Here is a 25299-nt window from a genome sequence, read left to right as displayed (position 1 = left end):
TATAATTAAGACACTTAATCAGTACAAAAGCATGACAAGCCAACAGGAGAAATACACTAGTAAAGAGATACAAGACGAGAGTGTAGACGTGTGTAGATACAGTACTTGACCGGTGTCATTAATGAGTTATTACCATTCATTATGTCATTGATGATTTTAACAAGTGTGTAGCCTATCCATGCACTATTCCTGGATATGAAATTGGAGGCCATAATTTTATTACAAGGATGTAACTAGTGGGACTACATGTACAGCCGATACAATGCATGCTTGTTGTTGTTAGCCCAGCTATCTAGCTAGCTAACTTGACCCAACTGATGTAGCTAGAAGGGCCTAATCAAGCTGAACAGTGTAATCTGGCCAGGCTGCCCATCTGTCAAGTGTGTTGCAGATCTTCATTGACAACAACAGAACTAGAGTTAGCACAACGGTGAAATCATCTAGACAGCTAACTAGCAGTGACTGACTGGTTTACGAGATGACTGGCTGGCGAGCTAAGGACTTCACAGCCCACATTGCACCTGCTCAGTCAGTGTCCATTCAGTTTGCTAGCTGACGTTAACGTAGCTAGATAACTTAACATTCCTGCTAATTTGGCTACCTAGCTAGACATACATTTGTAAACAATGACAGGGACATGTACGAGCCATGCAAAATACTTAAAACAAATATATTTTCCAAACCTATATTGAAAGGAATTGTTGTCCCATTAGGACGAGCCAATCCATAGACGTATTTGTGTTGCCTGAAAAGCCCCGACGTTATGATACAAACCCCCTACTCGGTTGGAGAAATTAGGGTCCGGACCTTGACTTGGGAACAAGGCAGCATGATGCATTGTTCAGAAACATACATATATTTTCCATAAAATATATGTTCGAATTTTCAAACTAGTTTTAATTGTATCACCGACCCGTGTGAAAACACAGAATCCTACCAGAGAGAAAGAGGCAAATCGAGAAGTTTTACTCGTTTAAAATCTGTCCACGAAAATAAGACAACGAAGTGAGGAAATGTTGTATGGAGGTTAATTATAGTGTCGAATTTGGTTAAAAAATTGTATTTCTAATTTGCTACATGAGGCTTATTTGATCGAATATAAATTTCGTATTGTACTGATATAAGTGGACGCAGGTGTCATTTCGGCAAATTCGGGGAAAAAACTACTTTATATCAGGTTGTGCCTGTTGTCATAGAGATAGAGGATTCATCATGGATATAACCTGATTTAGCATGTACTTTGCCAAATTATTATTATTTTTTTAACTAGGGAAGTCAGGTAGGAACAAATTTAAATTCGTATTTACAATACCGCCAAACCCGGACGATGCTGGGCCAAATGAATGCACTGATTTAAGTGGACGCAGGTGTCATTTCGGCAAATTCGGGGAAAAAACTACTTTATATCAGGTTGTGCCTGTTGTCATATAGATAGAGGATTCATCATGGATATAACCTGATTTATACTTTTAAACAGCTTGGAAAATTCCAGAAAATGATGTCATGGCTTTAGAAGCTTCTGATAGGCTAATTGACATCATTTGAGTCAATTGTAGGTGTACCTGTGGATGTATTTCAAGGCCTACCTTCAAACACAGTGTCTCTGTGCTTGACATCATGGGAAAATCAAAAGAAATCAGCCAAGAAAAATGGAGACCTCCACAAGTCTGGTTCATGCATGGGAGCAATTTCCAAACGCCTGAAGGTACCACGTTCATCTGTGCAAACAATAGTACGCAAGTATAAATACCATGGGACCACACAGCCGTCATATCACTCAGGAAGGAGACGTGTTCTGTCTCCTAGAGATTAACGTACTTTGGTGTGAAAAGTGCAAATCAATCCCAGAACAACAGCAAAGGACCTTGTGAAGATGCTGGAGGAAACATGTACAACAGTATCTATATCCACAGTAAAACAAGTCCTATATCAACATAACCTGGAAAGTCGCTCAGCAAGGAAGAAGCCACTACGGTTTGCAACTGCACACGGGGACAAAGATTGTACTTTTTTGACAAATGTCCTCTGGTCTGATGAAACAAAATAAAACTGTTTGGCCATAATGACCATCATTATGTTTGGAGGAAAAAGGGGGAGGCTTGCAAGCCGAAGAACATCATCCCAGCCATGAAGCACGAGGGTGGCAGCATCATGTTGTGGGGTGCTTTGCTGCAGGAGGGACTGGTGCACTTCACAAAATAGATAGCATCATGTGGAAAGAAAATTGTGAAAATATTGAAGCAACATCTCAAGACATCAGTCAGGAAGTTAAAGCTTGGTCGCAAATGGGTCTTCCAAATGAACAATGACCCCAAACATACTTCCAAAGTTGTGGCAAAATGGCTTAAGGACAACAAAGTCAAGGTATTGGAGTGGCCATCACAAATCCCTGACCTCATCCTATAGAACATTTGTGGGAAGAACTGAAAAAGCATTTGTGAGCAAGTAGGCCTACAAACCCGACTCAGTTACACCAGCTCTGTCAGGAAGAATGGGCCAAAATTCACCCAACTTATTGTGAGAAGCTTGTAGAAGGCTACCCAAAACGTCTGACGCAAGTTAAACAATTTAAAGGCAATGCTACCAAATACTAATTGAGTGTATGTAAACTTCTGACCCACTGGGAATGTGATGAAAGAAATAAAAGCTGAAATAAATAATTCCCTCTACTATTATTCTGACATTTCACATTCTTAAAATAAAGTGGTGATCCTAACTGACCTAAGACATGGAATTTTTACTAGGATTAAATGTCAGGAATTGTGAAAACTGAGTTCAAATGTATTTGGCTAAGGTGTATGTAAACTTCCCACTTCAACTCTATGTAAGGTTATGGAACATATGATTACGGAGAGGCTAACTTACTTCCTGGAGAGCAGGGGGCTAGTATTGCCACATCAGAGTGGCTTTAGGAAGGGTAGGGGAACTATGGACCCAGTGCTCTGTTTAGAAGCAGAGCTGTCTTTTTTGATGTGGAGAAGGTATATGATGTGGAAGGAGGGGTTGTTAATCAAGCTTGATATTATTGGGGCAGGAAGAACGTAAAACTAGATAAAGGATTTGCTGTTTGGAAGGTCTATCCAGCTGAGGGTGGGGAAGTCTCTATCAGGCAGCTACCTGGAGGATAACGGTACACCACAGGGGAGCGTGATCTGTTGTTCTCAATCCTCCTCCTGGGCGGCAGGTAGCCTAGTGGTTAGAACGTTGAGCTAGTAACCGAAAGGTTGCTGGATTGAATCCCTGAGCTGACGAGGTAAAAATACGTCGTTCTGCCCCTGAACAAGGCAGTTAACCCACTGTTCCCCGGTAGGCCGTCATTGTAAATAAGAAATTGTTCTTAACTGACTTTCCTAGTTAAATAAAAATAAATGTGCCATACAAAGTCAGGAAGCTACAGGAAGCAATTGATGAGGTAGAGTGGTGGGCATTAATGTGGAGATTCAGGTTCCCTGTAGAGAAAACTCAGTGTTCTTTACCAGGAGGACGGTGGGAGATGAGGTTATATGGGAAAAACTTGGAGTATACCCAGGTTCCTTGAGGTATACTTTGACACTAGACTAACCTGAGCACAACACATTGAGAGAGTTGTGGGAAAATGTAAGAAGGTGCTAAACGTGATGGCTGTCTGACAGGGAAGGAGTGGTGGGTTGGGTGTTCCTCATTGATCCGATCTGTAATAGACTATGGCAGTATAGCGTATGGTTCGGCAGCCCGGACCTCATTGGAAAGGCTAGATGTCATACAGAAGCAAGGATTCAGAATATGTAGTGGGGCGTTTCGAATGTCCCCAGTGGCTACACTACAGGTGGAGATGGGGGATATGCCATTGCAGATTAGGAGACAGCAGCAGGCAATGAATTATTGGGTCAATTTACAGGGACATGGGGTGTCTCATCCTGCAAAAGGGATTTTACAGGCACACTGGGAACATGAGCAAAGACAGAACACGAGCTTTGGGTGGGTAATACCCAGGCGAAGGAGATGGGACTGTATGGAAGGGAGTTTAGTCCAATGGTAGCTATTCCTGTGAATCCACCATGGCTACTCCTGCCTCCAGTAGTTGATCTAGAAGTGTTGGAGAGACTACAGAAAGATAGGGAGGGTGTTGATCCATCTGATTTGTTTAAGATACACAGTATGCAGACGTATCAGGATGTTGTTGCCATTTACACAGATGGTTCAAAAGATCCAAGAACAGGACGTACTGGGTCAGCATTTGTAGTGCAGGAATGTGGGGTGGAAGTCAGGAAATGTATAACAGATCATCTAGCTGAATATATGTCAGAGCTGATGGCCATACTGTTGGCCTTGCAGTGGGTGGAGGAAGTCAAGCCAGACATTTGCTCTGATTTGTGTGCAGTGTTAGAGTCTCCAGTCCAGCTCACGTAGCAGACAAGACCTGCTTTATGAGGTGCTACAAACCCATGGCAGGATTAGACAGATGGGTTACAGATAAGATTTACTTGTGTCCCAGCCCATATGGGGTTGGAGGGGAACAAGGCAGTTGATTTACTGGCTAAACAAGCACTTGGTAGTGGGGATGTTGATGTTGTAGTTTCAACGAGCAAGGCAGGGGCAAAAAGCCTGATATGGACAGTGATGGTGTAAAGATGTCAGGAGCAGTGGAATAGGGATACTAAGGGCAGGCATCTATTTCAAGTACAAAGGAAAGTCGGGGAGGGGGGGACGGCAGGAAGGGACAGAAGAGAGGAGGCTATTTTTACAAGATTAAGGGTGGGAGCAGCCAGTTGAATAAGACCTTAAATGTGATAGGAAAGCATCCAACAGGAAAGTGATTGCCAGGAAACAGAGACCGTGGAGCTGGTATTGCTACAGTGTGGGCAGTATCAGAGGGAAAAACAGAGGCTGAGATCTATGAGAGAGAAGGGGATACGGGAAATTGGTTTAAAGAGTATTTTGAGTAGAACATCATTAGATATGTTGTTATATTTTTGAAGAGCAACGGGGCTGGCAGGTAGGATGTAGTTTCTCCCGTTCCCTGTCTCACACTCCGGTACAGTAGATGGCGGTAATGCACCATCACGTTGGATGCCAACCGCCGATAAACCCCACCGAAGAAGGAGGAGGACCCTCGGACGACTATCTAGCAGCTAGCAAGGTATGTAGTTATGTGATTTTACAACGCAAAGATCCCATCAAATGTCCCCAAAATATGCCAAAATGTTTTATGCAATTGCGTAGTATGTATGATTAAACATTTGTGTTGATGCAAAGAGACCAAACTTGTTAACGTTAGCTAGCTACAGTACTAGTACAGTATCGTCAATATTAGCCAGCTCGACTGATTTATTATGCTCCAACTAGCAAAGAACCGTAGCAAAGATATTTAGCATAACTAGCTATTAACACTGGCAAGCTTTTGAAATGACAGCAGACTCTGGTGCCTCATTACAAATTGCGGTTAGCTAGTTATCGTATTGAATGAATCCACAGACCTCACAGTCAGCTCAGACTGGCAGAAATGATAGCCTGCTGAGTTCCCCTTGGACCCTCCCTCGGTGACAGAGTTAAACTGTTGTACTCCATCAGAACCCATATAACCTTGTTTTACTCAAATGATGTTTGTGAACAACGTACATGTCAGCGAACACTGTATAGTCTCAACACATGGGTAAAATTAAAATTATACATTTGATATCATTGCATCAATAGCTCTATACATTTTTATCTTATTTGAATTTGACAACCTACTGGTTTTACTTTCAGCTGTAACCATGGTGATGAAGTCATCAGTAGAGGATGACGATGTAGGATGGGGACTGGGTGTCCCAGAGAAGATGAGGAACAATGCAAACTGGGTGGACGTTACACATGAATTTAAAGGGGCATGCAAAGGTACAAACTCAGTGTGTGTGTGTGTGTGCGTGTGGCTGTGTGTTCTGTTACATGCGTTAAAACCATTTTTCAGTATGTGCTGATGATTTGAATTGTGTCGGGGGCTTATGATACTTGTTCCTCTCATTTGTTTGCTGGACAGTTCTGAAATGCCTTCCCTGGTAAATCAGGTTTCTCATCAAAAGATTGGTGTAAATCTGCACAACCAGTAAAAGAAAGGCCAATACAGTAAAGTCATTCTTAATGTAGACCCAGTGATTTCAGCTCTGGGAACGTGGTGCCACCAGTCTGAAATGCAAGCTGGATGGCACAGGTTAGCATGACCTGCTGACCCCATTGACAACAGCACAAGACTAAGTAAACATTTTACTTAAGTGGAACTTAGGATTCACACCTTAGTCAAACTCCTGTTTGAGGATGAGTTCCTGTGTACCTCTTCATACATACGGGTGTTATACACTGTACTACTGTAACACAAATATACTGCTCTGGTTTTTATCACTATAGTTCAGATGGCTGAGCACTCTTGTATTTGTTTTCTCATGTGTTGTATTTACAGAGCTCAACCTTGGGGAGTTGCTCCATGACAAGTTGTGAGTATGAGTGTTTCTGTTTGTTTCTCACACTTCTCTGGGCCATTCATTCAAATGTGTTGTGTTAGTGAAATACTGAAGTGCTGCAATATACATGCATCTATCTATCACTAGACAACACACACACAGCTTTAGGTCTTTTAATGGCAGCGTTTTCAGCAGGTTTGGCCTGTTCGAGGCTATGTCTGCCATTGAGATGATGGACCCCAAGATGGACGCAGGGATGATTGGCAATCAGGTCAACAGGAAAGTCCTCAACTTTGAACAGGCAGTCAAGGTATGGCTCTGAGTCCTGGAGTTTCAGACTGTGAAATGAAAATGTTGGTTTTATGTTGAACCTTTAGTGAGGTGCATTATAGTCCATTAAGACTCTCCCCCACCTCTCCTTCTTTTCCTCTCTGTCGTTGCGCTCTCTTCTCTTCTCTCCTCTCTTTCTCTCTAGGATGGTGCTATCAGAGTGAGGGACCTCAGTCTTCCTGAGCTGATTGGGATCATGGACACCTGTTTCTGCTGCTTGGTAAGTTGTATTTCCTTATCAATACCAAACTGCATCAACCCACTATGCATAATAATTACCAATCAAAACAAACGTAAGTACTTTTAAGTTGTTTGTGTGTGTGTAGATCACCTGGCTGGAGGGTCACTCCCTAGCCCAGACAGTGTTCACCTGCCTGTACGTCCACAACCCCGACCTGATCGAGGACCCCGCCCTCAAGGCCTTCACTCTGGGCATCCTCAAGGTGTGCGACATCGCCCGCGAGAAGGTCAACAAAGCCGCTGTGTTTGAGGAGGTAAGCCGTTTGGTCTCTTTGGGGTTTTGCACGGAACACATTCACACTCTCTCTCTCTCTCTCTCACTCACACACTCTGTCATGCCAAAGAAATTGGCAAGACACCACCAACAGATCTGGGACCAGGTTAACACAAACTGTCTCTATACCTCCTATAGTCCCGTCTATGGGACACAGTCAAACTACAGTGCATTCGGAAAGTATTCAGACCCCTTGACTTTTTCCACATTTTGTTACGTTACAGCCTTATTCTAAAATAGATTATTGTTTTTTCCTCCTAATCAATCTACACACAATTCCCCATAATGACAAAGCAAAAACAGGTTTTTAGAAATGTTTGCATATATATATATATATATATATATATATATATATATATATATATATATATATATATATATATATATATATATGAAATCACATTTACATAAGTATTCAGACCCTTTACTCAGTACTTTGTTGAAGCACCTTTGGCAGCGATTACAGCCTCGAGTCTTCTTGGGTATGATGCTGCAAGCTTGGCACACCTGTATTTGGGGAGTTTCTCCCATTCTTCTCTGTAGATCCTGGTTGGATGGGGATTGTCACAGCACAGCTATTTTCAGTTCTCTCCAGAGATGATCGGGTTCAAGTCCAGGCTCTGGCTGGCCCACTGAAGGACATTCAAAGACTTGTCCGAAGCCACTCTTGCATTGTCTTGGCTGTGTGCTTAGGTCCACCTTCCAGCAGGAAGGTGGCCCTTCGCCCCAGTCTGAGGTCCTTAGTGCTCTGGAGCAGATTTTCATCAAGGATCTATCTGTACTTTGCTCTGTTCATCTTTTCCTCGATCCTGACTAGTCTCCCAGTCCCTGCCACTGAAAAACATCCCCACAGCATGATGCTGCCAATTAAATCTTGGTTTCACCAGACCAGAGAATCTTGTTTCTCATGGTCTGAATCCTTTAGGTGCCTTTTGGCAAACTCCAAGCGGGCTGACATGTGCCTTTTACTGAGGAGTGGCTTCCGACTGGCCACTCTGCCATAAAGGCCTGATTGGTGGAGTGCTGCTGAGAATGTTGTTCTACTGGAAGGTTCTCCCATCTCCACAGAGGAACTCTGGAGCTATGTCAGAGTGACCATTGTGTTCACCTCCCTGACCAAGGCCCTTCTCCCCGATTGCTCAGTTTGGCTGTGTGGCCAGCTCTAGGAAGAGTCTTGGTGGTTCCAAACTGGTTCCATTTAAGAATGATGAGGCCACTGTGTTGGGGTGCTTCAATGCTGCAGAAATGTTTTGGTATCCTTCCCCAGACCTGTGTCTCGGACCTCATGGTGGGTTTTTGCTCTGACATGCACTGTCAACTGTGGGACCTTATATAGACAGGAGTGTGCTTATCCAAATCATGTCAAATCAGTTTAATGTACCACAAGTGGAAACATCAAGGATGATCAATGGAAACAGGATGCACTTGAGCTCAATTCCGAGTCTCATAGCAAAGGGTCTGAATAAATAAGGTATTTCTGTTTTCTTATTTGTAATACATTTGTAAAAATGTCTAACCTGTTTTCTCTTTGTCATTATGGGGTATTGTGTGTAGATTGCTGAGTAAAATGTTTTATTTAATCAATTTAGAATAAGGATGTAACTTAACAAAATGTGGAAAAAGTCAAGGGGTCTGAATACTTTCCGAATGCACTGTATGTCCCCTATTCCTCCTAGGTCTTCTGATCTGAAACACTTAGTTTAGTTCTAGGTATAATATTTAAGATCCTGTTCTATGTCCTGTCTCTAGGAAGATTTCCAGGCCATGACGTACGGCTTCAAGATGGCCAACAATGTGACAGACCTGCGGGTTACAGGTGATTTTCATATGGTGGCTTAATTTCCATGTTTGGCATTGCAGGTATAAAATAATAATGTAGTGATGTGTGTGTGTGCCAAGTTAACTTTATACATGTCAATGGCACCAACAGGTATGCTAAAGGATGTGGAGGATGAGTTACAGAGGAAAGTTAAGGTACATGCATACTACTGTCTTCACCATCCACTTACACGTGAACTCTCACAACCGGTGCGAATACAGCTAACAACTGAACACGACTAGACTCTGGCAGAGTGACGAAATACACGACTAAATAATGTATCTGATACTTAGCTGAGATGGCCGCTAGTGTATACAACTCTCTGTGCCACTAACGTAACTCCACAGCTCGTCCGTCACACGTTCTCCTCTTCCTCGCTCTCCTTCATCTCCTGTAGAGCACACGCAGTCGCCAGGGTGAGCAGCGGGACCCGGAGGTAGAGTTGGAGGTAAGACTATCAGTCACTCTGTCTCTGACTATATCAACCAGTCCATCCCATCATCTCTCCCATCCAATAGATGCGGTAAAGCTGTCAATGGAACACAAACCAAACAATAGAAATGCATGGGGGAAAGATCCTGAATCTCCTAACTGCCCCCCAGTAAAATGTGCCTACATTTAGAAACAATAGCCTATGTGTATTCCACACTATGTTGAGGTAAACATCTCAGTATAAAGCTGGTATGGATGTCAACCCCAATACATGTTCATGTCAGCGTCACCAATCAAATGCATTACAGTTAAAAAGTACTTTGTCTACCACCACCGATTTCTGAATGCTAGCTATGCTATCAGCTTATAAGAACGGGAGTTAGCATTTAGCAATTACTTCTTCTAAACCTGAAAAGGAACAACTTCTAAATGTTATGCAGCGAAAATAGCCAAATATCAAAATCTGACTTTAGTATCCACTTTGTGGACCTGTTGCAATACATCAATCAGGACGGATATGACATATCTATCCACTTTGTTAGATTTGTTGAATGTTTGCCAATCCGGCATCCCCCTTCTATCCCCCACGGTTTGACCTCTTTACTGCATCTATGGCCAATCTCAAATCAACCCCTAAACCTTATGCACTTGTGGAGATCTATGGAGGATTTGATGGGTGTTAGCAATATGGTGAGATTCCCTCCTAACCTATCAGAGGACAACTTATAACCTTATCTCTACATCTAATTCTGTCAGAGTGCATAGGCTACAGTGTAGGGGTCCATTTGGGATTAGCAATATCTATTACCCCTGCCTTCTGCCCTGGCCAGTCCACCAGAGCGTGGGAATGAGGCAGCCTTTCATTGAGACAAGTCTGGAATTTGCAGCTGTAAAAAAATAAAAATAAAGCACCAATCCCCCAAAATGGAGAGGTCTCTAGATGGTCGAAATCGACATTTTACGACAGAGCTAAATCTGTGTCCCTAGTGCCTACAAAGATACTGAGAGTACAAAACATTAGGAACACCTTCCTAATATTAACAATTCGTCGGGGCATGGACTCTACGAGGTGTCGAAAGCGTTCCACAGGGATGCTGGCCTTGTTGACTCCTATGCTTTCCACAGTTGTCAAGTTAGCTGGATGTCCTGTGGGTGGTGGAGCATTCTTGATACACAGGAAACTGTTGAGCATGAAAAACTTAGTAGCGTTGCAATTCTTGATAAACTCAAACCGGTGTGCCTGGCACCTACTACCATACCCTGTTCAAAGACACTTAAATCTTTTGTCTTGCCCATTCACCCTCTGAATGGCACACATACACAATCCATGTCTCAATTATCTCAAGGCTTAAAAATATTTCTTTAACCTGTCACCTCCCCTTCATCTACACTGATTTAATAGGTGACATCAATAAGGAATCATAGCTTTCACCTGGATTCACCTGGTCAGTCTGTCATGGAATGAGCAGGTGTTTCTAATGTTTTGTACACTGTATAGTGTGTGAGTGACTTGTGTTGTTAACCTGTTTCTCTGCCTCCTTTCTCAGCATCAGCAGTGTTTGGCACTTTTCAGTCGGATCAAGTTCACACGCCTTCTACTGACAGCGCTGATCGCCTTCACGAAAAAAGAGGTAACACAAATAAAATGTATTCATAAAGCCCTTTTTACATCAACAGATGTCACAAAGTGCTTATACAGAAACCCAGCCTAAACCCCAAAGAGCAAGCAATGCAGATGTAGAAACACACCACACACTTTTAGCTTAGCTTTCCTAAAAAAGGAACAAATGGTTGATTTATTTTATTGGTCATGTTGGCTCTGTCAGACCAGCTCAGTGAGTGAAGCTCAGAAACTCATGCAGCAGGCGGCAGATCTCCTCCCAGCCCTCCGCTCCAGCATCGAACATGGCATTCAGTCCCAGAACGATACTACTAAAGGAGGTAACACCCACACACTCCACAATGGCACCAAGGCCCAATGTGTCACTCACTACCATAAAATGAATTCTACACTCACTTAGAAAAACTCTAACTGCAAATGAACCAGTCACAGTTGTGAACCCTGACCTCCCCCTGCGTTCCAGATCACCCAATCATGATGGGGTTTGAACCACTTGTGAACCAGAGACTGCTGCCCCCCACCTTCCCCCGCTACGCCAAGATCATCAAAAGGGAGGAGATGGTCAACTACTTCAGCAAGCTCATCGACCGCATTAAGACCGTGTGCGAGGTCATCAACACAACTAACCTACATGGAATTCTGGTACTACATCTGTAAATACTACAAGAATAATTTTGACAATACTATTGTACTTCAATATTACATTCTGACAATACTTGTATAATGGTTTGCCTGTTCGACCATTTGTTAAAGGTTGTAGTAATGTCGTTTAAATATTCTTCCAGGACTTTTTCTGTGAGTTCAGTGAGCAGTCCCCCTGTGTCCTCTCCAGGTCTCTGCTGCAGGTAAGGAACATTCTCCCTCATGATTGGTGCATCTGGACAATTCTCTGATCCAGTTCTGATGAATCCTCTCCCTGTCTCTAGACAACGTTTCTGATCGATAATAAGAAAGTGTTTGGGACCCAACCAATGCAGGACATGATCAAAGATGCTCTGAGGTACTTTGTCAGCCCACCAGTGCTCTCCTCAAAGTAAGTCATAGAAGATTGGAGTGCTTCTTTCTATGGCCCTACCTTCAAATGCTTTAGAAATGCATCCTTCCTTCCTAGAAGTCGTTAGAGATCTGAATTGGTATTTGTAATATGGTGGCAATCTTGCGTTCAAATATCTCAAGGAAATAAGGATGCATTTCTGAGGTATTCGAGTTCAAGCTCTACCTCTACCTCTGTCTTTGGAACTGACTGATCCATGTGCTGCCTCTGCAGGTGCTGCCTGTATAATAACCACCAGGCCAAGGACTACATTGATTCCTTTGTCGCACACTGCTCGAGGGTAAGTCAACTGGCTGCGTTCCAATACATCTTCTCTATATTAATGCCACAATCCTTCATTTGTTTTTTCCAGCCCAAATGGCATCCCCTCCACTTGGTTAGCATAAGGGGAAATGTAACCACTCATGCATAGATGAAGCTGTGGCTCTGACAGTCCTTAATATCAACATAATATTGTTTCCAAACAATGGAGTAAAACAACCCTGGACTGTTTCCCTGCAGCCCTTTTGCAGTCTCATCCAGATTCACGGACACAACCGCGCTCGGCAGAGAGACAAACTAGGCCACATCCTGGAGGAGTTTGCCACACTGCAGGATGAGGTGTGTGTGTGTGAGAGAGAGAGACCGTATGAGTATGCATTGCTGTTTAGCGATGTAAATGATCTAATGTGTGTGTGGGCGTGCTCGACTGTATGTTGCTGTTCTCCTGTGGTTGACTGTGGTGTGGGGGCGCCCCCTGCAGGCAGAGAAGGTGGACGCGGCGCTGCACAGCCTGCTGATGAAGCTGGAGCCCCAGAGACAGCACCTGGCCTGCCTGGGCACCTGGGTCCTCTACCACAACCTGCGCATCATGATCCAGTACCTGCTCAGCGGCTTCGAGCTGGAACTCTACAGCATGCACGAGTACTACTACATCTACTGGTGAGCGTGTGCCATGTGTACACTTGACCGATTTGTGCTGTAAGAAAATATGTTCGGTGTTCACTTGATTGAGGTATGCTTGACTGAGGTGGTGTGTAGGTATCTGTCAGAGTTCCTGTATGCATGGCTCATGTCCACTCTGAGTCGGGCGGACAGCTCTCAGATGGCTGAGGAGCGCCTCCTGGAGGAGCAGCAGAAAGGACGCAGCAGCAAGAAAATCAAGAAGAAGAAGAAGGGTCAAGGAGGTCAGGATTAAATCATACATTATTTACATTGAATTTAATCCATCTGGTACTACACTGCTGCCACCCATCCGTAACATGCTCCTCAATAAGGATGTGTTTTCGCCTGCAGCTCGCCCCCTCAGCAGAGAAATCACCATGAGCCAAGCCTACCAAAACATGTGTGCTGGCATGTACAAGGTAAGTGTACACACACACACACTTGTCCTAAACATGTTACGTGTTCTCTGTCCTGGCTCAGTTGCAGTCCCATTTTCTATCAAGACTACACACACACACACACTGAACTCCTGTCTGTTGGTGCAGACTATGATAGCCCTGGATATGGATGGAAAGGTGCGGAAGCCGCAGTTTGAGTTGGACAGCGAGCAGGTGCGCTACGAGCATCGCTTTGCCCCCTTCAACAGTGTGGTCACTCCCCCGCCAGTCCATTACGTCCAGTTCAAGGTACTGTAGTGTTACTAACCGTTGCTAGCTCTGATTGTGTGCATTCCAGGTTGACTTAAATTGCAGACATGCTGCACAGAATATCTCAGGAATTAAATGTTACAGCGGAAATTAAAAAGACGACCTGTGCCTCTCGGTTTATGTCGTCTGTAGGAGATGTCTGATCTGAAGAAGTACAGTCCTCCTCCTCAGTCAGCTGACCTCTACATGGCGGCCAGTAAACATTTCCAGCAGGCCAAACTGATCCTGGAGAACGTCCCCAGCCCTGACCCAGAGGTCAGTAAGCTCTTTAATACCTAATAGTGACAGAGGTTGTGCCTCAAGTTTGTGGGTCTAAATGTGTTTTTTTTTTGTGTGTGTGTGTGTGTTGCTAATTGTTGCAGGTGAATCGCATTCTAAAAGTGGCCAAACCCAACATTGTGGTCATGAAGCTACTTGCCGGCGGGCACAAGAAGGAGACAAAGGTAACAACAATGCAAGGAGCAAAACACACTACAAAATATATTGGGAAATTGAAACATTGTGATCAAATGGTACTCCCCATTTCTAGGTACTACCGGAGTTTGATTTCTCCACTCACAAGTACTTCCCTGTGGTCAAGATCATCTGAATCAGAGCCCTGCATTACTATGACAACTCATACCCAGTACCCACCTCCCTGACCCGGTCTCCGTACACCAGCTTTTTCCATCTGCGTAACTGTGGTCGCTATGATAGGACAGAGGGAGACAGTGTCTGAAGTTGGTTGACCAGGACAAGATCATCCTTTACCCAATTGTCTTTTTGGTCCTGACCCACAAAGGACTACAAATACCAGACATCCCAAAGGACAGAAGAACTACATCCTTCACAATACCAAAAACAGACTTGTCTGACTATGGTATTAAAATGATTTATTTTGTCATCCTTCTGTGCTACATTTCCTCAATAAAAAAAAGATTATTTAACAGTTCAGTAAGCAACAAATCCATTGTAACAATCTAAATAGAAAAAAAATCTAACTCATGTTCAACCATCATTTCCATTTGAGTCGGCTATAAAAAAAAGAAAATCGTATCTGAAACATTTACAGTAGTGGGTCTGCCTGGTACACCAAGGATGCACAGAGGCCACTTTTACCAACAAGTTACAAAATAGTTATTCTATGGTGTGCAGGACACATGACCATCAAGCTTTGACTATGCAGGGTTGAATGATCCCTGCAAACATTTCAAATTTTAAAACAAAAACATTATTCACATTGTCATACAGCATGACATCTCATTTTCTATTGGTTTATGAAACTACTGTAAGAACTGCTAAGTGTAACTAACTGCACATGAAGTCATTATCAAGACTAAAGAGTGAATCAGAATTGCTGATTAGATGAGTAAATCGGAGTACAGTTCTCTAACAGCACGATCTGGGTTGTTATCACATACAAACTATCATTTCACATAGCAGTTCTGAGATCCAAAGTCTGTTTTTATACATTCACTGCAGAAGACTTAAGTATATTAAGGCGAACCGTGAGATGCTTTCACTGAAAGAGCAGAAGTCTTACACAGACTGTAGTCTTGACAACAGTTCTGTTGAGAAGCTGTAGTCCCTCCCTGGTTCGGTAGTGGATTGTGAATGGAGGAGGGTCTTAGCTCCCACCTTTCTCCAACCACCTAACAAGACCAAAAATTAGATATTTATCTCACTAAAACAGACTGTGTATGTGTTACCTCAGAACTGAGCGAGCTCTGCCTGTTTGTCAGCCTCAAACTCTCCTTCATTCTCGTCGTCTCCGTTGTAGTCCGCCAGCTCTTCCTGCATTTCCCGTTCAGCCTCCTTATCTACGAGTGAACACATCAGCATCTTTACTATACATTAGAGCTGGGACGATACACCAACTATACCAATCACTTATCGCAGGCATTTTGCTGACATCGTTCATTACGATAAGTAGCCTTTACTAGAGAAATGTGAAGTTTGGTTAGGACCCCCACCCGAGTGGGATGTTAGGACCCCCCCCCCCCGAGTGGGATGGTTAGGACCCCCCCCCCCCCCCCCCACCCGAGTGGGATGGTTAGGACCCACCCCCCCACCCGAGTGGGATGGTTAGGACCCCCCCACCCCATACGAGTGTGACCCACCTATGTTCTCAGCCATCTGGTTCCGTTGGTCTGGGTAGACCCCGCCCACTATCGGCTTGTCTGCATCGTAATCCTCCTCAGGATCCTCCACCTTCTCCTGACCAATAGGAGCCTCTTCTTCCTTCCACTGGCTAAGCTGAATGTCATCAGCACCAGGGTCGGCATCAGGACTAAGCTGAATGTCATCAGCACCAGGGTCGGCATCTGGAGGGGAAAAAGATTGCCGTCCGTTTACATTTCTCACATCTTTGACTCTGTAAAGGCAAAAACCTTGGCAATACTAGGTTTCACTATTTCCCATTTTAGATACTTTCACACAAAGTATACTATTTTATGATTATGACGGAACAAACTGGCTTATCCTCCCTGGACTTGTGGAACGTCTGGTATGGAGGAGGTTGTACAGTTTCTGAGATGGTGGGTGCAGGGTTGAGGCTGTGCGAGTCATACCCTCTATCTGAGGCTCTCCTCCGTGTGTGTCCATCACCTCCAGCTCCGTGTCCTCGGACAGGTTATTTTTCTGGGGCTTACTGGCCCCCTCTACAGGCCCCGGTTGGTCCCCCTTAGCATCAGCGGAGGGCAGGGACTCTTTAGGGGATAGCGCAGGAGTGTCGAGAGCTAGACAAAGGGCAGCATCCAGTTCGTATCAGACAACATACACATGTCAGCCTCTCAGAAACAAAACTACCAATTCAAGACGTGTTGTACTTGCCTAAGGGGTAATGGTGAATATGACTGTGGTATAAATGGTGTGTATGTAATGTCATGTCAAAGATGAGTTGATAAGGAAGTGGGAGAGCTGGTATGAAATTGTCTTATTGGCCCAGATCCTTCCACTCTCAATGAGAGCAGCCATCTTGTCCTGTACCTTTGTCTACTGCGATCTCATTGGTCTCCAGCTCTGAGGTTTTGAGGTCCACTGCAGGACCTTTGGCCGCTGATGGTTCAGGGGTGTGGCCGTGGACAGGAGTGGTCTTAGTGTCATCCAGCCCTGCCTTCCCAGGCCCCTCTTTATCTGACACGCCCACCTCAGTGGAGCCAATTTTCTGTGTGGGTGCGGCATTTGTCTGCAGGGAAAATACAGTCATTTGTATCCAATTTCATACCATCTTGTGTATTTTTTATTTACCAAACAAAACCACTAATGACAGTGGCAAGAAAATGTATTAAGTCATAAGACAAATTGCATTTTTCTTGTCTATATTGAATACATAATTTAAACATTCACAGTGTAGGTTGGAAAAAGTATGTGAACCCCTAGGCTAATGACTCCTCCAAAAGAAAATTGCTGCACTGTCGGGAACTAGAAGCACAAACATGTCGCTACACCCGCAATAACATCTGCTAAACCAATAAAATTTGAATCAGGAGTCAGCTAACCATGCCTTGAACAAAAGATCTCAGAACACCTAAGATTAAGATTTATTGACTTGCATAATGTTGGAAAGGGTTACAAAAGTATCTCTAAACACCTTGAGGTTAATCAGTCCACGGTAAGACGAATTGCCTATAAAAGTTCAGCACTGTTGCTCCTCTCCCTAGGAGTGGCCGTCCTGCAAAGATGTAAGAGCACAGCGCAGAATGCTCAATGAGGTTAAGAAGAATCCTAGAGTGTCAGCTAAAGACTTACGGAAATCTCTGGCCCATGCTAACATCTCGATGAGTCTACGATACATAAGACTAAACAAGAATGGTGTTCATGGGAGGACACCACGGAAGAAGTCACCGCTGTCCAAAAACAACATGGCTGCACGTCTGAAATTTCTAAAAAAGCACCTGGATGTTCCCAGCGCTACTGGCAAAATATTCTGTGGAACTAAAGTTGAGTTGTTTGGAAGGAACACACAACACTATGTGGAGAAAAGAAGGCAAAGCACCAACATCAAAACCTCATCCCAACTGTAAAGTATGGTGGAGGGAGCATCATGGTTTGGGGCTGCCTCAGGGCCTGGACAGCTTGCTGTCGTTGATGGAAAAATGAATTCACAAGTTTATCAAGACATTTTGCAGGAGAATGAAAGGCTATCCACCCAACAATTGAAGCTCAGAAGTTGGGTGATGCAATGGCCCAAAACACAGAAGTAAATCAATCACAGAATGGCTTCAACAGAAGAAAATATGCCTTCTGGAGTGGCCCAGTCAGATTCCTGACTGTAGCATGACATCGAGAGCAGTTCACCCCAGACATCCCAAGAATATTGCTGAACTGAAACAGTTTTGTAAAGAGGAATGGTCCAAAATTCCTCCTGACCGTTGTGCAGGTCTGATCCGCAACTATAGAAAACATTTGGTTGAGGTTATTGCTGCCAAAGGAGGGTCAACCAGTTATTAAATCCAAGGGTTCACATACTTTTTCCACCCTGCACTGTGAATGTTTACACGGTGTGTTCAATTAAAATGTATAATTGTTTGTGTTATTAGTTTAAGCAGACTGTGTTTGTCTATCGTTGTGACTTAGATGAAGAGCAGATCATGACCAATTCATGCAGAAATCCAGGTAATTCCAAAGGGTTCACATACCTTTTCTCACCACTGTGTGCACACACACAGGTCAGCCAAGCTATACTGCATGAGGGTCTTAACAGTGGTGTATCGATACAAAGAACTAAACTCAGTATGTCAGATTATGGAAATTGTGTTGGGACTTTTGCCAGGCAGCCACTGTTCAGGGTCATGTCGGGTAATGTTCTGATTGTGAGTCAAATCCCTGGATGTACTTAATGAGTGAGCCAGTTAAATGGGGGATAGGTAAGGTCTACAACAGGGTTCTCCAACTGGCAAAATTATTTTATTTGGCCCCTCAAGTTGAGCAAAACATTTTTGTTATAGCACCAATTGATTTTAATTTTGTTCAAGTATTCCCACGCGTAATAGATAGACGTGAAATATATTTTGTCAAATATGATCTGTTTGGGCTTCTTGCGGTCAATTTGCAGTCTACAAACTATTGTGTTCCAACCATCCGCTCAAGAAAAACCTTGTCCCACAGCTAAATCTAGTTGATGTGAGCGTTGAACATGGTTACCGGTTTACCTGGGAGGACACTGCTGGGTTCTTCATCTCCAGTTTCTTTTGAACTTCCTGCTTGGCTGCAGCCACCATTTCAGCACAGTCCTCCCTCTGTGCTAGTATCTGAGTGTTACACTGAGTCCTACACAAACACCACATGTTATTACTTGCACATTAAGATTTGATAAATTACCTCTGACAAGGTCACATAAGACCGTAAAAGTGTGATGCATGATTATCTGTCATACACGCTCCATAAATGGCTGGACTGTGTATAATAGAGGGCCTTACATGTCATAGGTGAGTTTTTTGTTCAGGGTGTTCAGATTGCCTTGGCAACTCTGGAATTCTTTCTGAACTTTACCCAGGTCCTCATTTAGCTCATTTAACTGACCTGCAGAGACAAATTCACAGGTAGTATTAAGTCCTGACTGGGGATAAAAAAATAAACTTTGGTGGATATTAAGAGACTGAGATTTCACAACACTGAAGACAGAAAAGAGACAGGTAGGCAGAAGCACAAAAAAAAGTGTCTTACTTTTCAGGTCCTGTATTGCTTTGGTGCTGGACGATATATTTATCAGTTGGCTTGCCTAAAGGAAAACAGACGACTCTTTTTTTTTATCTGTGTGTGTGAACCCAGTAGGTACTCAGATGGTCACAATTCCCTTTCCATGCTGCCATGGTACCACACCTTTACTGGGAATTCACACAAACACACTCCATAAACAATAGGTTCCTTCATCTGTAGGTCAGTGTACCTATCTGAGTGAGGGAAACTCAGGACTGGCTACCAGCAAGGTGGCGTATACAGTATGGGCAACTCAGTACAATCCTTGATCACAAAGAAACTGATAGTACTAATTTTAGAGGCCCCATTTTTTTTTTTTACATTATCAAGCCAATTTCCTGCAATTCTACTAATTTCTACATGGAGCTGAGAGGAACGTTCAAAACTACAAAGTGAATTTCCTGCAATTCTACACATTTTGCCATGGAGCTGAGAGAAACTGTTGCCGTTTTAAAGCAAATGTCCTGCAATTCACCCTGGCTAATGCGGTGTTCTTTTACGCAAACATAAAATCAATACTGCTAAATTCCTTTTTTGGAATTTTCAATTCTCCCAGTCTAACTTTTATTTAGGTGATTGTAAAATCTCAAAGATTAATATTAGAAAAATATATAGGTAAGTTATCTTTTCTACATATTTCATCTCTGGTTTAAGTCATTTAAGTTTACAGTGTTTTTCCAGCCTGAAAATGTATCATTCTTTTATTACACCGTTTAGACTTTTCAATGGCAGAAAAATCCCTAGCAGTAATTCAATGACGTTTAGAATATACAAATGTGTTGGTCACACTTTACATGTTGCGTTGTCCTGAGGGTTGCGTGTTGATGAACAACTGTGTGTGTGCAAGTTAGAAGTGGTGTTGTGCTCAGGTGTGTATTATGCGTCCATCTATGATGCAGTGCTCAGGTGAGTACACTCCAGTACAGTAAACTACCTTTTCCTGGCTACAGGTGTTGTGGACTCCCTCCAGCCTCTTGTTCAGGCTCTGCATGCGGCTGCTCTCCTCTTTCAGCCGCTGAATCTCTTCTTGGAACTCGTTCTTCTTCACCTCCACTGCACCACGCTCTGACGCCGCCCGACGCATCTGCGCCTCCAACTCGTACAGCTTTGTCTGCCCGCCACCACAGCACACACAGGGTGTCACAGGGTCAGAGTAGCATCATTCAAAACAAAGGCTTGGAGAATCAAACCCTGTTCTTTAAACACTTAAAAAGCGTTACAAAATTAGCTCACTCATTCTGCTCTCTGTGACATGGCCCTTGTTCAAATCACATACTTCAGCTTACCATATTCATTCATCTAAACAGCTTGCCTTTCTCCATACAACTTCTCCAACAGGCTCGGCCTTGTTTCCAATACACTTCAAAAACACAGACTGTAACCCTGGGATTAGTTTATGCCCTTCTCTAAACCTAAACCCTAACTCCAGCCATTAGTTACACCCCCCACTGTAAACAACACCGATTAACTATCTTGGTTTAGTTATAAATATATTTGATTAAAGATCACACACACACCTGTAACTCCAAGATCCGTGAGTTCGACACCCAGTAGTTGAAACCCAGGACGAGGACACAAGCGATCAGAGCACCAATCATAAGAGGAGGAGACCGCCCCCCTCGACGACCATTACCCAACCCCCCCATTGCCTCCTGAAGACGAGTGAGAGTGATTGGTTAAACACCTAAAAAACAGAACCCTAGTGACAACAGGGCATAAAATCTGTCATGCAGTTCAGTGAAAAGCTAAAGGGATACTTGAGGATTTTGACAATGAAGCCCTTTATCTACTTCCCCAGAGTCAAGATATACTCGGAGGTCTCTGCGTGCAGTTTGAAGGAAATTGTTAACTAGCGTTAGACCAATGACAAAGTCTATGGTAACTGCTAACATGCTAGTATATACACGATGGACTTCCAGTCATTGCGCTAACGCTAGTTAGCATTGACTTGCAAAATTACCTCTAACTTCCTTCATACTGGATGCAGAGACACAATTTTTATGTTATCATGAGTTCATCTGTCTCTGGGAAACTAGATAAGGGGCTTCATTGCCAAAATCCAGAAGTATCCCTTTAAGTCTGGGTGTCTACAGTCCTTGGTGGGTGTGCTGTGAAATAGGTTTGGGTAGACCTTTTTTACATGAGTTCTTGGCAGAAGGTTTCGGGTTTCTTGCATGTCATAAGCTGTGTTGTGCTCAGGTCTGTACTGTGTGTCTGCCTCTCAAGTTAGTCAATGCAAATAACTGGTACAGGAACAGCTTTATTGTCAAGATCACCATTGTTAGTATCTGGGATTATAGGGAGCTGATAATGCAAGACAAGAGAGACTAACTCTAACCTTACTTGCATGAAACCAACTCAACTGGAAGAGCATGCAAATCATGAATCATGCTTCACGATTAACAAATTACCTACCTCTGTCAAACCATATCTACATAGGTAATGATAGCTATCCGATTAGCTAGCTAACAATACTGCTAATGGGGCTTGCTCAAACCACGGTAATGTCAGGAGAAAGTAGCCACCTCACCATACTTAATATAAACGCAACATGTAAAGTGATGGTTCCATGTTTCATGAGCTGAAATAAAACATTTCAGAAATGTCCCATATGCACAAAAAGTTAATCTCTAAAACTGCACAAATTTGCTTACATCACTGTTAGTGAACATTTCTCATTTACCAACGATAATCCATCCAACTGACAGCTGGGGCATATCAAAAGGCTGATTAAACAGCATTTTCATTACACAGGTGCAACTTGTGCTGGGGACATTAAAAGGCCACTAAAATGTGCTGTTTTGTCACAACAATACCACAGATGTCTCAAATTGAGGGAGCGTGCAATTGGCACGCTGACTGAAAATGTCCACAAGAGCTGTTGCCAGAGAATTTAATCTTAATTTCTTTACCATAAGCCTCCTGCAATGTAAATTTAGAGAATTTGGCAGTATGTCCAACTGGCCTCACAACTGCAGACCACGTGTAACCACAACAGCCCAGGACCTCCACATCCGGCTTCTTCACCTGCGGGATAATCTGAGAACAGCCACCCGGACAGCTGATGAAACAGTGGGTTTGACCAACCGAATAAATTCTGAAACCGTTTCAGGGAAGTTCATCATCATGCTCGTAGTCCTCACCAGAGTCTTGACCTGACTGCATTTCGGTGTCGTAACTGACTTCAGTGGGCAAGTGCTCACTGGGACGCTGGAGAAGTGTGCTCTTTACAGATGAATCCCGGTTTCAGCTGTACCGGGCAGATGGCACTCTGGCGTCGTGTGGGCGAGCAGGTTGCTGATGTCAACGTTGTGAACCGAGTGCCCCATAGTGGCGGTGGGGTTATGGTATGGGGAGCCATGAGCTACGGATAATGAACACAATTGCATTTTATTGATGGCGATTTGAATGCACAGAGATACTGTGACGAAATCCTGAGGCTGTCGTGCCATTCATCTGCCGAGATCACCTCATGTTGTTTCAGCATGAAATGACATGCCCCATGTCACAAGGATCTGTACACAATTCCTGGAAGCTGAAAATGTCTTCCATTGGCTGCATACTCACCAGACATCTCACCTATTGAGCATGTTAGGGATGCTCTGGATCGACGTGTTCGACAGTGTGTTCCAGTTCCTGCCAATATCCAGCCACTTCGCACAACCATTGAAGATAAGTGGAACAACGTTTCACAGGCCACAATCAACAGCCTGATCAACTCTATGTGAAGGAGATGTGTTGCGCTCCATGAGGCAAATAGTGGTCACAACAGATACTGACTGGTTTTCTCATCCACGACCCTACTTTTAAAAAGGTATCTGTGACCAACCTATGCAGATCTGTATTCCCAGTCATGTGAAATACGTAGATTAGGGCCTAATTAATTTATTTAAATTGACTGATTTCCTTATATGAGCTGTGAAATTGTTGCATGTTGCGTTTATATTTTTGTTCAGTGTACATACTACAAGGACAGTAAAACAACCAGTTCAAGCTAGCGCGAGTAAGAGACTCATAACCTCGTACGAACCATCCTGATCTCGCGACCTCACATTGTTTCGCGTCAAGGTATCCGCGAAGTCAGGATGGTTCGTACGAGGCTAAGCGCCTTTAACAGTAGCTGATTAAACTCAACGATATGGGTTATTGTGTGGCCTAATGTATTGGTCGCTAATTAGGTCAGATTAATCTGATTTGTTTAAAGTAATTAGAAAACAGTGATCGGACATGATAAAAAAAAAACTATTTTTGAATAGTTGGCAGAACAGACAAATTAGTTACCTAGTTATGTGGCTAAAACGGCAAACGTTAGCATGATGTAGCCTAGTTAACGACGTTAGTAGATAGCTAGAATATAATATCTGGATATGGTTACAACTTTAGCTTAGCTAACTATGATATTTTGAATCAGTGAAATGTATTCTGAAAAGTGAGGGTAACACAGAGCAAATCTCAGGTCATCAACATCTGAGTCTGCCTCTGATAAATACCTATGTGCCTCTGATTCATGTACAGTAGCCAACCTTTATGCTAGCTAACAACAGTTTAGGCTAGCTAGCGTAGCTAGTTGTTGACAAATCTTACCTGAAAGCTGCTTCACTGTTTAAGCAAGGATATGTTTTGACAGTGAATGGTCCGTCCACTTTATAAGCTAGCTACGAGACTCTTTACATAGCTAGTTCAATTAATATTCAGCACTGTTTCAGTCTGATTTCCATTCTCGTTGGGAGGGGGCGGAAGCTGTGATGTTTAGCTGGCTTGCTTGAAAACGCGGAAGTGGAGTCTAGTGATGCCAACACTGCAACAAGGGTTAGTGCTATTCGATTTCCTTGGGACGTCCACAACCTACTTTAATTGGGTAACCTCAGAGTGGGTACGTACCCAATATCCCGGATACCACCGATCCTGCTAAAAGTAGCAGGCAGCCATCTTTGGAAGCTGTATCAGCCCTTCTCTGCAAGTAGTAGTCCCATGGAATGTGTATACAACCACGTTAGAGACAAACAAAACAAGAAAATGGCATGGATGCCAAATTGAAAGGACATACTTTATCAACTGTACCTTTAGTACAATCTTTTTTTGAATAAATTTTTTTACTTTTCCTCCCAGACATTTTGAGGAGACTTACACTTCTGGTTTTCATTTTTCCCCTCTAATCAAGGACGCCCTTTTCGCACTACTGCGCTAAACCATAGAAATTGATAGCAGTGGAAGAAAAAGTACCCAATTGTCATACTTGAGTATAAGGAAAGATACCTTAACCCTCCTATTATGTTGCGGGTCAATTTTACCCATTTCCACTTTTGAGTTGTCTAAAATACAAGTTGTCTCTTTTTCTCCATGGAATTAAATGAGTTTTCCTCATTTAAAGTCATGAGCCTAACTTCAAAATGTAGACACACTGATGTGTTGTGGAAAGTCTGTGTAGATTTTGTATACAAACATGTTGTGGGTCATTTTGACCCGGAGGCTTTCATCTGTATAGATATTTCCACAGGTCCAAATTAAACAAGTGTCTTTGATGTAATTTGTTTTTACAATTATGTTTGGGTGAAAAGGAGCTTTCCCAAGCTTCTCTTTCTTTGCGCGATCTCTGACACAGACACTCAAAAATGAGCTCCAAAAGATTTTCAGTGAATGAAGCCTAATCACAAATTCTGGACTGTGACAGTAAAATAGAAGAGGTTTCAGAGACAGAGGACATTTCAGAGATAGAGGACAATGCTGTTGATGATCCAGATTGTGCATTTTTCTTTGGTGAAGAGGATTCAGGGGAGTCTGCCATACCATCCCCTCCATCAGA

General features: G+C 43.3%; 3 protein-coding genes across 9 annotated transcripts in view; 1 reads left to right on the top strand and 2 right to left on the bottom strand.

Moving 5' to 3' along the window:
- agtpbp1 (ATP/GTP binding carboxypeptidase 1) overlaps positions 1 to 876 on the bottom strand; it is a 41822-nt gene extending 40946 nt beyond the window's left edge. Inside the window, exon 1 of one of the 4 annotated variants that reach the window (XM_014172170.3) lies at positions 684 to 876. The gene's annotated coding sequence lies outside the window, so the exon portion shown is untranslated. The remainder of the gene's footprint in view (positions 1 to 683) is intronic. The other 3 variants (XM_014172168.3, XM_014172163.3, XM_014172167.3) reach the window with 3 other exon arrangements.
- A 4115-nt stretch (positions 877 to 4991) lies between these two features.
- naa35 (N-alpha-acetyltransferase 35, NatC auxiliary subunit) lies at positions 4992 to 14743 on the top strand. Of its 2 annotated transcripts, none has more exons than XM_014172174.3 (23): positions 4992 to 5119; positions 5728 to 5856; positions 6416 to 6449; positions 6612 to 6726; positions 6892 to 6966; positions 7073 to 7240; positions 9010 to 9076; positions 9191 to 9234; positions 9477 to 9527; positions 11059 to 11142; positions 11338 to 11452; positions 11596 to 11774; positions 11918 to 11977; positions 12059 to 12165; positions 12400 to 12466; positions 12688 to 12786; positions 12929 to 13107; positions 13207 to 13352; positions 13462 to 13529; positions 13656 to 13796; positions 13950 to 14072; positions 14180 to 14260; positions 14347 to 14743. In XM_014172174.3, the coding sequence occupies exons 2-23, from the start codon at positions 5736 to 5738 to the stop codon at positions 14404 to 14406; spliced, it is 2184 nt and encodes a 727-aa protein (XP_014027649.1). In that variant the 5' UTR covers positions 4992 to 5119; positions 5728 to 5735; the 3' UTR covers positions 14407 to 14743. The 2 variants fall into 2 exon arrangements, with proteins under 2 accessions (XP_014027649.1, XP_014027648.1); XM_014172173.3 differs by having other exon boundaries at positions 6609 to 6726.
- On the bottom strand, positions 14673 to 24429 carry golm1 (golgi membrane protein 1). 3 transcript variants are annotated; one of them, XM_045706571.2, is made up of 11 exons: positions 24081 to 24429; positions 21014 to 21148; positions 20431 to 20607; positions 19464 to 19518; positions 19217 to 19319; positions 18950 to 19067; positions 16785 to 16983; positions 16367 to 16534; positions 15917 to 16120; positions 15506 to 15616; positions 14673 to 15448 (listed from the first exon to the last, which is right to left on the bottom strand). In XM_045706571.2, exons 2-10 carry the CDS (start codon positions 21140 to 21142, stop codon positions 15507 to 15509), a joined length of 1263 nt encoding a protein of 420 aa, XP_045562527.2. In that variant the 5' UTR covers positions 21143 to 21148; positions 24081 to 24429; the 3' UTR covers positions 14673 to 15448; position 15506. The 3 variants fall into 3 exon arrangements, with proteins under 3 accessions (XP_045562527.2, XP_014027516.3, NP_001133680.1); XM_014172041.3 differs by having other exon boundaries at positions 14673 to 15616; positions 21014 to 21180; positions 24081 to 24426; NM_001140208.1 differs by having other exon boundaries at positions 14673 to 15616; positions 24081 to 24219.
- Between the last annotated feature and the right edge of the window lie 870 nt (positions 24430 to 25299).

Source organism: Salmo salar, chromosome 24 (assembly GCF_965601325.2).
Source record: "Salmo salar chromosome 24, fSalSal1, whole genome shotgun sequence".
In the NCBI taxonomy this organism is placed as follows: Eukaryota; Metazoa; Chordata; class Actinopteri; order Salmoniformes; family Salmonidae; genus Salmo; species Salmo salar.
Note: the sequence above shows the minus strand (reverse complement) of the source record. Positions and strands in the feature narration are given on the sequence as shown.